This window comes from Narcine bancroftii, chromosome 6 (genome assembly GCF_036971445.1).
Source record: "Narcine bancroftii isolate sNarBan1 chromosome 6, sNarBan1.hap1, whole genome shotgun sequence".
Lineage (NCBI taxonomy): Eukaryota > Metazoa > Chordata > Chondrichthyes > Torpediniformes > Narcinidae > Narcine > Narcine bancroftii.
The window spans coordinates 52,021,502-52,037,618 of record NC_091474.1 but is presented as its reverse complement, the minus strand read 5'-3'; the positions used below and the strand labels follow the sequence as shown (position 1 = coordinate 52,037,618).

The 16,117-nt window shown below is 44.5% G+C and overlaps 1 protein-coding gene across 1 annotated transcript in view; it reads left to right on the top strand.

Moving 5' to 3' along the window:
• Positions 1-14,234: 14,234 nt before the first annotated feature.
• The window catches only part of spns2 (SPNS lysolipid transporter 2, sphingosine-1-phosphate), a 101,297-nt gene continuing 99,414 nt past the window's right edge, over positions 14,235-16,117 (top strand). The window contains exon 1 of the mRNA XM_069884984.1: positions 14,235-14,632. Within this exon, the coding sequence (XP_069741085.1) occupies positions 14,419-14,632 (214 nt within the window). The 5' untranslated portion in view covers positions 14,235-14,418. The remainder of the gene's footprint in view (positions 14,633-16,117) is intronic.

Here is a 16,117-nt window from a genome sequence, read left to right as displayed (position 1 = left end):
TCACATCCTATGGCTTTAATGTGTACTAATTCACAACAATCAAAACTTTATAGGCTTTACAGAGGAAAGAAGTTTTATAGAGGTTCTTTGACCTGGTATTGGAACCCCTTTCAGCTGCTCCTCGTGAGGGGAGAGATGAAAACCAGGAACGGAGTTGAACATAATGTTTCCCTATATGTAGATGATCTTTTGTTCTTTATTTAGCCAGTTTTCAGGGTATAAATTACATCTGCATAAGAGTGAACTTTTACCCCCAAGGGGGTCTTTTTTAAGATATTCCAATTTCCTTTTTAAGATAGTGAAAGACCAATTTAATACCTGGGAATTACAGTAACTGGGAGTTATAAAAACCTATTGAAATAATTTTTTTTTGGTATTATTTAATCAGACTAAAGTATTATTGTCTGGATGGTCACCTTTATCCATTACAATGATTGGAAGCAGCAATTTGATTAAAATGATAATTTTACCTACATTTTTGTATCTTTTTCAATCTTTACCAATTTAGATTCCTAAATCTTTTTTCAATTCATTGGATTTGTTTATTTCTTCGTATATATGACAAGGAAAACAACCTTGTATAAACAAGGATCATCTCCAAAAGACTGAAAGGAAAGGGGGATTATCACTTCCAAATTTTAGATTCTGTTATTGGGCACCCAATATATGCAATTTATTCTTATTATTACATTTTGATAAATTAGTCGACAGCCCTTCTTGGGTAGAAGTGGAATTGAATTTTTCTAAAAACTCATCTATGTTGGCAATTTTAGTTTTTTTTAACTCTTTTCCTTTTCTAAATTGACAGGTAATCTGATAATGAGGCGTAGGTTGAGAATATGGGCACACTTTAGGAATTTTTTTGTTATTGTCATTTTTCTTTTGCCAGCCCTATTATACATAATAATCATTTTCAACCTTCTTTGTTAGATACAGGTTTTAATGAGTGGTACAGATTATGTATTAAAGATCTTTTTATTCAACATAATTTTGCTTCTTTTGAAAAATCGACAGCAAAATTTAAACTTCCGAATAGACATTTTCTCAGATATTTACAAATTAGGCATTTTTTTCAGTCCAAACTTTCTGATTTCCCTTGAATTTCTGAAATAAATATTCTTGAGATCCTTTACTTAACAAAATAGGAGAATATTTGAATAAGTGGATGATACTGTCAATAACATTATCGGATAGGGTTAATTGTGTTAAGATGAATACATTCCCTAGAGTACAATATTTATTTCAAACCTTACCACAAAAGTTTTTACAAGAGTTAAATAAGTATATAAGAAATTATCTTTGGAGGGGTAAGATGTTGAGAGTTTCTTAGATAAATTGACATGGAAGTTTAAGTTAGAAGGTTTACAGTTTCCAAATTTTAAGAACTGTTGTAAGGCAGCTCAAATGAAGTTTCTTGGTTTTTTTTTTGATGAGGGAGAAAAGCCAGCATGGATTAAAACAGAAATTGATAAAACAGAAGAATCAGTATAGGAAGACTTTATATATAAATGGGAATCAAAATTAATATCTGGTGCAAGGAAAGCACCTTTGTTGAAACATTTAATTAATATCTGGAATAAGGTGAACAAGGAAATAGGAATAGGGGGGTTGTCCTGCCTAAAATGCCTTTGATCCAAATAGTTTTGTTCCATTCTCAATGAATCATCAATTTTTTAAACATTTGGTCTTGTCAAGGAATTAGATATATAGAAGATTGCAACGAAGGAAGGAATTTAAAGTCATTTGAACAATTAAAAAGTAAATATGAGATACAAAATTATACACTTTTTTGTTATTATCAATTAAGGGCTTATGTAAGAGACAAACTGGCTCCAACAATGTTATTACCAAAATGAGATGATGTGGAAATGTTAATTCATAATAGACATATAAAGAAATTTATTTCAGTTATGTACACTTTATTGCAGAAGGGGATTCCAAAATAGGGGATCCTTAGATCCAGACAGTGATGGGAGAAAGATTTAAATATTAAATTTAATGAAAAAAATTGGTCAGAGTTATGTCGAGATAGCATGATAAACACTATAAATGTTAAATACAGATAAGTTCAATATAATTTTTGCATCAATTATATCTCACACCACAGAAGTTAAATCAATTGAAACCAGATTTATCAGATCAATGATTGAGATGTGGTCAGGAGATCGGTACATTTTTTTACATTCTACTTGTCCTGTCCTAAAGTGAGACCCTTTTGGATAAATTTGGTAACTTTTTTTAGAACAGGTTACAGGATTCAAATTCCCACTAAATCCAATGCTATTTTTATTAGGTAATATTGAAAGGATAAGACCAAAATTGAAATTATCTATGTATTAGAAAGAATTTGTAAAGATGACCTTGACAGTAGCAAGAAAATGTATAGCAGCAACGTGGAAGTCAGACACCCATTTAGGTCTGGAGCGATGGAACGCAGAAATGCATGGCTCTATTCCTCTTGAGAAGATTATTTATAAGTTAAGAAGTAAATATGATGTATTTTTGAAAATTTAGCACCTGTATTTACAAATTGCGGGAAATAATTTATAGACATTTTCCCTAAACTTTGAAACCTCGTTAACCTCCTTGGAAGTAGTTAAAGATACAAATGGACAGAGCCTTGCGGTGAGGGGTGTCCTCTGGCAACGGGTCTCTATTCTTGTTTTCTTACTTTTTTCTTTTTCTACACTTTTTTCTTTCTTGGGGTTTTGCTAAGGGGGGAGGGGTTTGGGGTTTTATATGTTCATGTATAATGAACTCGATATTAACATTTGATTATTGTATTTTACATTGACTACTATTACATGTATGAAAACATTTTAAAATAAAATTTAAAAAAAAAATTGGAAACACAGGGAGAATGTACAAACTCCTCGCAGACAGTGCAGGATGCAAACCTGGCTCTCTGGAGCTGTAACCACTATGCTAACGGTGCTGCCCTTCTGTGAATAAAGTTTGTTTTTGGATTTTTTAAAAATGAATGCTTCATCCTGTCATGATAATGAATATGTATGAGATGTACCGGAAGTCACGTGGTATGAGAGAGATAAGAACACAAGCAAGAGAACAAAGGAAACGGGAGAATAAAGCCAGAGAAGTTTACCTGATAAAACTTGTGTTTAATATTTTATTAACTTCACATTTCGGGCCACAAATGTGACATTGGTGACGAGGATGAAAGAAGCTTGAAGAAAATTAAAGACTAAACAAGATTACAGAGGATTACAGACAACTTCAAGGTGATAAGAATTTTCTCTTTGTCTCAGTACTTTTGGGGCTGGAATATTTCCTCATGGCTGGTGCAGACAGTGACTTTCTAACACATAGTGGAATTGCTCATTTTGACCCAACGGGTGATGCAAGTACTGTAAGTGTGAAGTGGAAGGCATGGCTGGAAGAATTTGAATCCTACGCCGACAGTCGTGGCCTATTTCTACATACCGGTACGGTTGAACAAAAAGCGCAGAGGAGGGCGTTACTTCTTTTCACGGCTGGACCTGCAGTTCGGGAAACATTTAAGACACTTTTGAATACTGGAAGGAAGGATGAGTACCGGAAAGCGGTAGATGCATTAAATGCACACTATGTAGTGACACCGAATGCTACATTTCAACGCCATTTATTTCGGAGAACGAGACAAGAAGATGGCCAGACAATTGCTCAGTTCGTGACGAGACAATGCCAGCTAGCTGTTGGATGCAATTACATGCCAGCTGATTTGGATCAAGTCGTACAGCACTGCAGATCAGATAAACTCAGAAGACGTCTACTGGAAAGAGGGAGTGAGTTGGAACTCACCAATGCTTTAACCATTGCTGCTGCATTAGAGGCTGTTGAAGGGCAATTTCATACCATGACCCTGAAAGACAACTCAAGCCAGCAAATTAAGAGGCTCTCACATCGCCATAATCAGCCAAGATATACGTCGACACAGGACGTGGAGTGTTATCGAAGTGGAAACCGAGGTCACTTTGGAAAAGACCCATATTGCCCGGCCAAAGGCAAAGTTTGCAGAAAGTGTGGAGGTAAGGACCACTTTGCAAAGAAGTGCAAAAGCAAGTCCAATGCAGACCAGAAGAGGAAGAGTACAACTTCCAAAGGCAAAGCCTGGGGGAAAGGAAAGTATTCTGGAAAGATACCATTCGCCAGATAGACGGTGACGATGATGATACCCAGGAGGAACAGAGTTGTTACCAATTTACGTTGAATGAAGTACATCATGAGAAGGTCCCAGTGATCATTGGTGGAGTGACAGTTCAGGTCATTGTAGACTCAGGCAGTGACAGTAATGTGATTGATCGACATTTATGGGAGAAGTTGAAAAGGAAAAAGATCATCTGTACCTCAAAGAAGTGTTCCAAGAAATTGTATCCATACACAGCAACCAAGCCATTGCAGACCATTGGATGTTTTACTGCAACTGTTGAAGCTGGAGATAAGTACACCGAAGCAGAGTTTATGGTCATAGAAGAGAGGGGAGAACCAATGCTGAGTAGAAGCACAGCGCAAGACCTGGCAATACTTCATATTGGAGCTTGTGTCAATTCAATTCAGTCATATGAGGATATGAAGCAAGAATTCCCCGCAGTCTTCCAAGGAGTAGGAAAGCTGAAAGGTCGACAATTGAAGCTAGCGGTAGATGAAACGATCAAACCCAAGGCACAACCAATGCACCGAACTCCGTTTGGACTTCGTGGGAAAGTCGAAGCCAAAATTAAAGAATTGATCGAACAAGACATTATTGAACCTGTGGAACATTCGACACAATGGGTCAGTCCCGTAGTGATTGTGCCCAAACCAAAGGGTGACATAAGACTATGTGTTGACATGAGAATGGCCAATGAAGCTATAATTAGAGAACGACACCCTATACCAACGGTGGAGGAAGTACTTCAAGAACTAACGACCAGCAAGATATTCTCAAAAATTGATCTGAAATGGGGCTATCATCAATTAGAGCTGGATCCAGGTTCCCGAGATGTGACAACATTTGTGACTCACTGTGGATTGTATCGTTACAAGAGACTATCATTTGGAATTAATGCAGCTTCGGAGATCTACCAGTATGAAATCCATTGAGTGATTCAAGGCATTCCTGGAGTTGCCAACATTTCTGACGACATCATAGTCCATGCACCAACGAAGGAAGAGCATGACAAACGGTTGAGGCGTGTACTATCTAGACTACAGGAGGCAGGCCTTACCGTGAATGGAAACAAGTGCCAGTTCAGTGTGTCAGAAATGGACTTCATGGGACACAGACTTACACGGGAAGGACTAAACCCTGCAGAGGCCAAGGTGAAAGCTATTGCAGAGGCACGTGCACCTCAGAACGCAACAGAGGTGAGGAGTTTCCTGGGATTGGTCAACTTTTGTGCAAAGTTCATTCCTAATTTCGCTACAGTGGCAGAACCACTAAGGAAACTAACCAGGAAAGGTGTACCTTTTCATTTTGGATCTGAGCAGAAGAAAGCATTCACAGCGCTGAAGCAAAGCCTGACTGATGCAAAAACTCTTGGATATTACGATCCGGCGGCATCAACCAAAGTCATAGCGGATGCCAGCCCAGTTGGTTTAGGAGCCGTGTTGGTCCAGATGCATGATGGAGGACCAAGAATCATTGCCTATGCCAGCAGATCATTATCAGATGTGGAAAGAAGATACTCTCAGACAGAGAAAGAAGCACTCGGACTTGTATGGGCCTGTGAGAGGTTCCATGCATATTTATACGGCATTGAATTTGAACTCATCACAGATCATAAGCCATTAGAGGTGATCTATGCACCTAGATCCAAACCATGTGCCAGAATAGAGAGATGGGTACTCAGACTACAACCCTACAAATATAAAGTAATCCACATTGCAGGGAAAGCAAACATTGCTGATCCACTGTCCAGATTGGTGAAGGATGGTGGTCCACAATCCAAGTCAGAATTGGGAACTGAAACAGAGAGCTTTGTACGCTTCGTAGCTATTCAGGCGACACCGAAAGCTGTCACTACGAAGGAAGTCGAGAGAGAATCCGAACGTGATCCAGAACTCATGGATGTAAGAGAATGCATACAGAGTGGACAATGGGACAAGTGTACTCACAAGGCTTACATTCCCATTAGAGACGAACTTTGTTGCATCGGACAGTGTATTGAGAGGTTGCAGATTGGTGATACCGCAAAGATTGAGACCGAAGATCGTATCCTTAGCGCATGAAGGACACCTAGGTATTGTTGGTATCAAGCAAAACCTCAGGACCAAGGTATGGTGGCCAAGTTGTGATAAAGACGCAGAGAAATTTGTTAAAACTTGTCACGGATGTCAAATCACAAGTAGGAGTAATCCGCCAGAACCGATCCGGAGTACGCAACTTCCGACAGGACCATGGATCGACGTAGCTGTTGATTTTCTTGGACCTTTACAGACGGGTGAATCACTTATGGTAGTGATAGATTACTACAGCAGATACTATGAGTACGTGGTGTTGAAGTCCACAACCACTGAAAAAACAATATAAGCGTTAGCAGAGATATTCGCAAGATATGGATTACCTGTTACATTATACTCTGACAATGGTCCACAATTCATTTCAGAGACATTTGCGGAATACATGAGGACCACAGGTATCCACCATCATAAAGTAACTCCGAAATGGCCGCAAGCCAATGGAGAAGTAGAGAGACAAAATCAGTCCATTGAAAAACGATTGAGGATTGCACACGCAGAAGGACAAAATTGGCGAGAAGCATTGCTATCTTATGTGGCTGTCTATCGAGCAATGCCTCATGCAACCACTGGAAAAAGTCCTGCAGAAGCATTTTTTGGGAGAAAAATCCGCACAAAAATGCCAGAAATAAAGGAAATCCGAGACGATCAGGAGATGAGGGACCACGATGCTGAAAAGAAAGGTACAGCAAAGCTGTACACAGATTTGAAACGTGGAGCCAAGTACTCAGACATCATGCCAGATAATGTTCTAGTGAGGCATGAAACTGGTGGTAAGCTAGACACACCTTATTACCATCAACCCTATACTGTCGTATCCAGAAGTGGCAGTATGGTGACAGTCAAGTCTCCGACTGGAGTCCTGTATAAGAGAAATGTGTCAAGTGTAAAAAGGTACCAGTCCAGAGATGCATCGAGCGATGAGGTTGAAAGGCCAATACGAGATGCTGAAACTGAGAGACCTGATGATGTTCCAGAGGTAGTTACCAGCACTCCTGATGAAGTGACTAGAGCGCCAGAAACACCCGAAGCCGTGGCGAGCGGTATGTCCGACGCTGAGAGTGAACAACCGAGAAGCGACGACAATATCGCAGGCAGGCCGAAACGAAACCGGAAAGTGCCCAAACGATACGAAGACTTTGTGCCATAGTTTTAATAAGAACTTTGGGACAGTATTTTAATCTTATATCATACAGTGCATGTATGAGTGCTGTAAGAAGTACATTTTATGTAGTTGAGTTATAGTATTACCATTAGTTACGATGTTTGTATGTTTCCGAGGGATATTGGTAAGTGAAGATAAAGTTTATTTCTGATTAAAGGAGGGATGTCATGATAATGAATATGTATGAGATGTACCGGAAGTCACGTGGTATGAGAGAGATAAGAACACAAGCAAGAGAACAAAGGAAACGGGAGAATAAAGCCAGAGAAGTTTACCTGATAAAACTTGTGTTTAATGTTTTATTAACTTCACATTTCGGGCCACAAATGTGACACATCCCACTGAATGTATTGTAATCATTTAAGAAAGTCTGGATATAAAATTACGATAATTTTTCCATTGCACTTTCAAATAAAGTGTATTTTCACAGCACTGGGATTGTTAGACATTGGGTATTGAGCAAAAAATTAGTTTCGTGGTTAATGCAACATTGCACTGTTCTGTCAGACAGTTGGAATGCAGGATGTCAATCACAGTTCTATCAACAAAGATGCTTTGCCCAGGAGTAGCTTCAACTTCCCAAACAGATAGGAAAAATCACATTGAGCTGCTTTGTGAGAGTTCCTGGCACATGTCTCTATGTCAGGCAGTGTATGCAAAAAGAGAAACAGTAACACCAATGCAAGTTTGTCAAAACTGTTGGTTATTGAGGTGGAGGAATGGGCCACAAGTTAAACATTGAAACAATAAAATGGGTTTATGGAATATGTGACATGGGTGGCGTTTTCCTTTTTGTCTTTTTCTCAAGAGAATTTAATGAGTTGTTATTCACAGCAGCACTGTTGTAGGACAACCTTCTCAGGACTTCCTCTGATGGCCCCAGGTGTGGTCTAGAAACAGTGTTCCTGCCTCTGAATCTACAGGGATGGGGTCTAAATCCACTCCATTTTACAGGCATATCATTCAGATAGATACTCGAGTAATGAGGGAATTCTGTTCTGTCAGATGAATTAAGATCCTTCCTGCCCTCTCAGCTGATACGGTACAAGGGGTATTTATTTTCAGAGTCCCTGGCTAACATTTATACCTCAGCCAACATCTTAATCAGATTATCTTTTTTTAACCATCTTGTGGGAGCCTGAGCTGCACAATCTCCTTTTGTGTTTTCAACGTTACATTAGTGGTAAAATGATTTAATTGGCTTCCACGTCTATGTGTAAGAAGCTATTAGAGAAATCCTGTCTTCTTATAATAATGTGGCACCAACCCAGGCTCACAGAATCAGTGCTGAGCAGGGCAGCACTTGCAATGAATTCTTACGCATTTTCTGACAGCATGGAAGCTCATCCAGCTCATCGAGTCCATGCTGGTTCCCCAGAGTATCCCATCAATGCCATTCCTCCACTTATTTCCTTGTAACCTGTTCTGCCCCGTCAACAGCCAATACTGGGATTAACTGTTAGCCACCAATTAACCGGCACATCTTTGGGATACAGGAGGAAAATAGAATACCTGGAGGAAACCCGCATGATCAGAGAGAGAACGTGTAATCTCCAGACAGACAGCATCGGAGGGCAGGATTGAATACAGGTCACTGGAGCTGGGAGATAGTGGCACCACCTGCTGTACCTCTGTGCCACCCAATATAATAGTACACAAGCCCTTCGCTATGCACCTGTTCCCAAAGAGACACCTTTAAACGTGATCTGCTTATTTAATTGCTTGTGGCTGCATTAACATTGTGATACAGTGTATCACAATTTTAATGACCCATGAGTTTTTCTGGTTTAACAATTAACATACTCTATTGATGCGTTCCTGAGGACTTCGAGTTTTTCCCCCTCAGTTTGTCCACTTTCCTCAAATAAGGGAACAACACAAATCCAATGTCAGTAACAATTAAGCTAAATGATCTGAGGCAGCCCAGCTAGAGTCCACAAAATGGGAGTTGAACACAGAACCAAATTTGATCATTGCCACATTTAGGCTCATTTTGCTTGCTATCCAGCTAGGCTGGCACAGTTGGCATAGCAATTAGTGCAACGCCTTTACATTGCCAGTGATCAGGACTGGGGCTCGAATCCCACACTGTCTGTAAGGAGTTTGTACATCCTCCCCGTGTCTCTGTGGGTTTTCCCCGGGGGCTCTGGTTTCCTCCCACTGTTCAAAACGTACCGAGAATGTAGGCTAGTTGGGTGTAAATTGGATGGCATGGACTCTTGGGCTGAAATGGCCTGTTACTGTGCTGTTTGTCTATATTTAAATTAATTAAAAATTTAACAGTCAAAATCTAGACAATCAGCAAGTAAAATAGTACCAAAGACAGACTTGCAGGAAGAGATTGGGCAGAACAGAGCAAGGGCTACGTTATTTTATGAGTGTGAGGTTCGTTCAGGTGGCTAATAGCTGCTGGAAATAAACCATCCTCAAATCTGGTATTGCCTGATCTTGTGGATCTTCTTCCTGTCAGAGGGAGGGAAAGGGAGTGTGTACCTTAAATATGTTTGTTGCTTTTCACCAGCAGTGGGAGGTGATGGAGGGGTGGCAGTGGTTTGTGTGATAGACTGAGCTGTCTGTGTTCACAACTCTTGAACTTAATTTTTAATTTAAATTTAGACAAACAGCACGTTAACAGACCATTTTGGCCCACGAGCCAATGCCATCCAATTTACACCCAATTGACCTACACCCCTGGTACATTTTGAAGGGTGGGAGGAAACCGGAGACCCTGGGGAAAACCCACGCAGACATGGGAGAATGTACAAACTCCTGAAGGACAGTGTGGAATTAGAACCCTGGTCCCGATCGCGGTGCTGTAAAGGCGTTATGCTAACCACTATGCCAACTGTGCTGCCCCCTCCCCTTTGAGGCAGATCCCAATCGATGCAGACAGGATTATTTCAACAGATCATCTCTCAAGGTTGTTGAGGGATGCAGGGCACAGTCCAAATGTCCCCAAATGTCCTCAGGCCCTCAGCCATTGGTTGGACCAGGACAGGTCATTGGAGATGTTTACCCCTTAGAAATTGAACCAGAAGCTTATAAATTAGATATTTAAGTCATATAATTTCTTATTCTTTTTATTTAATTTTAACTATTCCACTTAAAATTGAAAGCAAGAGATGTTAAAGCAAAAACCAGCTGCAAGAAGCAGGTTCAACTGCAGTACTAGCAGTGGTGAGAGTCTGTAATTACAATGCGACTGGCTTACATCGGAGGACAAAGAATCGACACAAAGGTCGCACCAGACATGTCAAAAAGAAATCTACTTTCAGGAAGTAGAAAATGTTCATAGTGCTCAGGCCATAAACATGGGAACGTTACTTCCAATAGATGCTGAGTGACCTAATGTGGTTCTCCAGCACTTGTGTGTCTTACATTCAATCACAGCGTTGGCAGATCCTTCTGTCCAAGTCAATTTAGTCAAGTGAGCAGACTTTACCAAGACAGGTTGGACCCATTTTGACCAACTGCCTTGGTGAACATTCTACTTCTGTTCCTCTTTCCACAGATATTCGCTGAACAGCATTTGACTTTTCATTTTAAATCTCCCAGTTTCATTAAATAGGGCAAAAAGCATAAAACTAACAATGCCAAATACAAAATGAAATGAAAAAACTGGCGTAAATCTGCTCCTGTGCCACAAAGAAGAGTGATGAATCTTCATTAGTACCGATTACCAATTCAGGAAGACCAGGAATGACCACCCTCCATTACATATAAACAACTCTGTATCAGAGAGAGTGGAGGGCACCAAGTTACTTGGATATACAACAACTCCTCACTTGTCAGGAAAGTGCAACAGTGACTGCATTTCTGAGATGACTGAAGCGGGAAAGTCCACCTGTCACCATTATGTCAATTTTCTATAGGACCTCTTTCAAGAGCATCGTGGCCAGCTGCATCCAATGAGAGAGATGGTGGGCAGACAATGTTGGCTCAAGACCCTTTATTGAGAAAATTATCTGTGGTTTGTGAGAATTTGCTTTGCAAAAATTGGTTTGCTATGTTTCCTTCACTGCCACAGTAATTACTTTTTAAAGTATTTAATTTTTCATTGAGTAGTGTGAAAGGTCTGTTTGGAGCACAGAGAGCAAAATAAAGCCACCTAGTGGTTGTGACCTCATAGTCACATTCATTGTCATCTAATTGTACAACCCAACAAAACAGTGTTCTCTGGTCCTTGGTGCAAAGCACGCAGACACACAACCAGACATACATATACAGGACAAGTACTTCATCTATGTAAATAAATATTGTTTTGTACAATGAGAGTCTCAGATGGTTAGTGCAAGCAGTTCAGCATTCTCATTGCCCATGGGAAGAAGCTGTTCTTCAGCCTGGTGGTGCTGGCTCTGATATTCTTGTATCTCCTTCCTGAAGGGAGCAGCTGAAAGATGCTGTGTGCGGAGTGGAAGGGGGTGCAGAGAAATGGATCTGAGGTCAATCCACAGGACCATAAGAGTGGCAGAGAGGATCACTGGAGTCTCTCTCTCCCCCTGCATCAATGTGATCTACCAGGATCGTTGTCTGAAGAGGGCACACAAAATCAATGAGGACCCCCCAGGCCTTTGTAGGGAGATGAAGCTCCATCTTCAGAACCAGCAATGCTGCCCACTCTAGGAACCAGAGCTCAATTTTAAACTGCTATCCTGTCCCTTTAAACTCACACACAAATGTATCCTTAGCCTCCTTGCAGGTGGAATCAGGCCATATCTATTAGATTATCCTACTCACACCAGTCCACCTGCCTCCATTTAGCCCACATCTTCAGTTTAAACCCATCTTATCCATATATCCTACCTTTTTCTCCTCAAATATTGCCTGTTCCATTCACCCACCACGCTCTGTGTAAAAAAAAAGTTACCTCCCCCCACCCCAGATTGCTGTCAAATCTCCCCAACATTTCTCACTTTAAACCCATGTCCTCTAGTTAGGATTCCCTGAATCTGGGCAAAACGCTGTGAGAGTGGACAGCCAGCACCTTTTTCCCAAGGCAGGAAGAGTAAACGCCAGTGGGCATATGTACAAAGTGAAGGGAGGAAAGTTCAGAGGAGACATCAGGGTAAGTTTTTTTTTAAACACACAGAGTTGTGGGTGTCTGGAATACTTTGCCAGGGGTAGTGGTAGAGGCTGGAACATTAAGGGCATTTAAGGGACTCAGTCACATGGATGCAAGAAAATAAAGGGTTGTAGAATATGCAGGGCGGCACAACATCGAGGGCCGAAGGGCCTGTACTGTGCTGTGCTGTAATGTTCCATGGTCACCCGATTTGTAGCATTTGTAGCAATTTCAGCCCGTGGGGAAGCTGAACCTCTCTAAATCCAGTCCTCCCCAGGATGTAGAGACCTCCCTCTGACAGAAACAAAATGAGGAGTAAAACAAAAACGCTCAAGATATTTAGAAAGACCAAGCAACGGATGTGAAGACAAGGCGCCGCTTTACCCGGCAGCAGAGTCCGAGCCGGTACCTTCAAAATCTGTGAAGTTTAAAAGAAAGTTATTCCCAAGGTATTCAGCTCCTTGGGGCAAGAGCGAGCCACATTGGGGCAACCATCGAGAAGCTGGAGGGGCTCAGCGGGTCGGGGGTGGGAGGGGTTAGGGAAGGAGAGAGGGGCGAGGGGAAGGAGAGAGGAGAAGAAGCCTCCGATGGGGAGGGGGGGGGGAAAGAAGCCTCCGATGGAGAGGGGGGGGGAAGAAGCCTCCAATGGGGAGGGGGGGGGAAGAAGCCTCCGATGGGGAGGGGGGGGGGGAAGAAGCCTCCGATGGGGAGGGGGGGGAAGAAGCCTCCGATGGGGAGGGGGGGAGAAGCCTCCGATGGGGAGGGGGGAGGAAGAAGCCTCCGATGGGGAGGGGGGAGGAAGAAGCCTCCGATGGGGAGGGGGGAGGAAGAAGCCTCCGATGGGGAGGGGGGAGGAAGAAGCCTCCGATGGGGAGGGGGGAGGAAGAAGCCTCCGATGGGGAGGGGGGGGAAGAAGCCTCCGATGGGGAGGGGGGGAAGAAGCCTCCGATGGGGAGGGGGAGGAAGAAGCCTCCGATGGGGAGGGGGGGGAGAAGCCTCCGATGGGGAGGGGGGGAGAAGCCTCCGATGGGGAGGGGGGAAAAGAAGCCTCCGATGGGGAGGGGGGGAAAGAAGCCTCCGATGGGGAGGGGGGGAAAGAAGCCTCCGATGGGGAGGGGGGGGGGAAGAAGCAACCGATGGGGAGGGGGGGGGAAGAAGCCTCCGATGGGGAGAAGGGGGAAGAAGCCTCCGATGGGGAGGGGGGGGGGAAGAAGCCTCCGATGGGGAGGGGGGGAGAAGCCTCCGATGGGGAGGGGGGGGAGAAGCCTCCGATGGGGAGGGGGGGGAGAAGCCTCCGATGGGGAGGGGGGGAGAAGCCTCCGATGGGGAGGGGGGGGGAGAAGCCTCCGATGGGGAGGGGGGGAGAAGCTTCCGATGGGGAGGGGGGAGAAGCCTCCGATGGGGAGGGGGGGAGAAGCCTCCGTTGGGGAGGGGGGGGAAAGAAGCCTCCGTTGGGGAGGGGGGGGAAAGAAGCCTCCGTTGGCGAGGGGGGGGGAAAAGAAGCCTCCGTTGGGGGGGGGGGGAAAGAAGCCTCCGTTGGGGGGGGGGGGGGAAAGAAGCCTCCGTTGGGGAGGGGGGGGAAAGAAGCCTCCGTTGGGGAGGGGGGACCCGAGCAGATAAAAAGCGGCTTGTTTCGGGTTGAAGATAAACAATGGGGCACTTGGGTTGAACCGAGCTGTGGAAGAGGCTGCGCTAAGGAAGAGTGAGTGCGAGTGCGTTGATGTAGCCGCCAGGTTTGGGAGGTGTTGAAGGGAACGCCGGAGGGGAGGGGAGGGAAGGGAGGAGGGACAGGGCTGGCTCATCGGAAGCCACGCCGGAGAGCGGCGATGCTTTAACTGGGTGGGAAGGTTGGGACACGCCGAGTGTTGACCGCACGGACACACACGCTGGCGAGGACGAGCTGTGCGCAGTCCTGGGTCACACGCCGTCCAGTCCGCCCCGTCACCGGCCTGGGGTCCCCGCTCACGGGGTGAAGATGTGCGTGGAGAAGGACGCGTCCGATTGCCCACTCTCCGTGTCCGGCTCGTCCGACGAGATCCAGACCCTTAGCGGCGCCGTGCCTGGCAGCGACGTGCCGTCCAGTCCGGCCGAGAAATTCCGGGCGCTCTACCGGCTGCGCCCGCACATCGCGGCCGCGGTGCTCAGCTTCGGATACGTGGTGAATTACATGGACCGCTACACTGTGGCAGGTAACGGCGGGGCCCCTGGACCATCCGCGGGACGGGAGGGGGTGGGTGGAGCCATGCACCTGCCCCGGAGGGACAGCTTCTCCGGGGACCCTGCGGGGCTCGGCTGCTCCCGCGGGGAGAGCGCCGTTCGGTGACCGCTCCTTGTTACCTGGAGTCCTCGCCGGCGGGGTATTCCCCCTCCCCCGGGTGACCTGCTCCAGAGGAAAGTGCAACTTGTACCGGCCACCTCCCGCGAGTCGCTTCGGTTCCCGGCCGCCGCCTCCACCTGAAACTCGCGTCCGGACCCTTCCCCGAGTTAAAAGAAAAAGCCCCGTCCTTTCGCCGCCTCCAGTCCGGAGTTCGCGGTATTTCTCAGTTCGCTGCGGAGAAAACTCGGGCGGCCGAACGGCCTTTCTTTTTCGTTACTTTTCGTTATTTCGTCGCTCCTTGAATAACGGTGACGGATGGGCGCTCTCTGGAAGGGGGGCGGGGGGCTGGTCTCGTCTCTGTACAAGTTCATTACCGGCGCTTCCACCCCCCCCCCCCCCCCCCCTCTGTCAATTGTTGTTGTCAGTAGCTGTGGGCTGCAGGTGTTAGTTTGATGGATTCTTCATAAATGATTAAACTAACGGTACTTTCCCCTTGGAAGAGCACCTTGAACTCTCACCTCAGGACATCGAGCCCATCCATTAGTGACCATCTACCAGATCTTATTAGGACAGTGAGCTTTACCCATTCACCGCGACTGCATACAAAAGGGAGTTTGATTTTGGCTGCGTGTAATAACCAAGGTGATGTCCATACATTTTTAATTGCATGAACTGACCGGAGTCCGCACTTTTGTTTCCACCCGGAAAGGATAATAAACTGCAAATTGGTGCAACTTGTTTAAAAAATTATGCGTTCTGACAAAGTCCCCATCTTCAGAACCTCCCGGGTTTCTCTCAACTCCGGCTTTGGGCTCTGAGTTAGACTTGGAACTTGTCAAGGTATAATTTATGTTGTTGCAACATCGGCAAATATCTTCAGCTCAGAAAGGAATAAATTAGAAGGAAGCAGTTGTATTCAAAGGATGTCTCAAGATTTTCAAATGTATTTAAAGATGTTTTCCTGTCTTTGTTCTTTATTCCTTCGCGCGAACTTCTATCCCTTTCCACGCGTTCTGGTTAAGGGGAGGTGTGGCTTGTGTAACGGCAACTGATCGAGGTTCAAGGTGCCTTAGTGTTCTGTCTTCCACCCATCCAGCATGTTGCAAGGCCAAAAAAAATCATCATTCGGAAGTTCAGGCTAATGTCTAACATGGATTGCTTGAAGATCAAGTGATCTGTGGAGAGAGAAACTGGGTGGATGTTTCAGATTAACTCTTCTCTGCATAGTTGTTACCTGACTTCTTGAATAAATGAGCATTTTCTGTTTTTAATTTGGATTTCTAGCATTTGCAGTTTTATTTTTGGTTAATACTGTGAGATGTCTTGTTCCAACAAGGTTCACACCTTGTCTTCACTG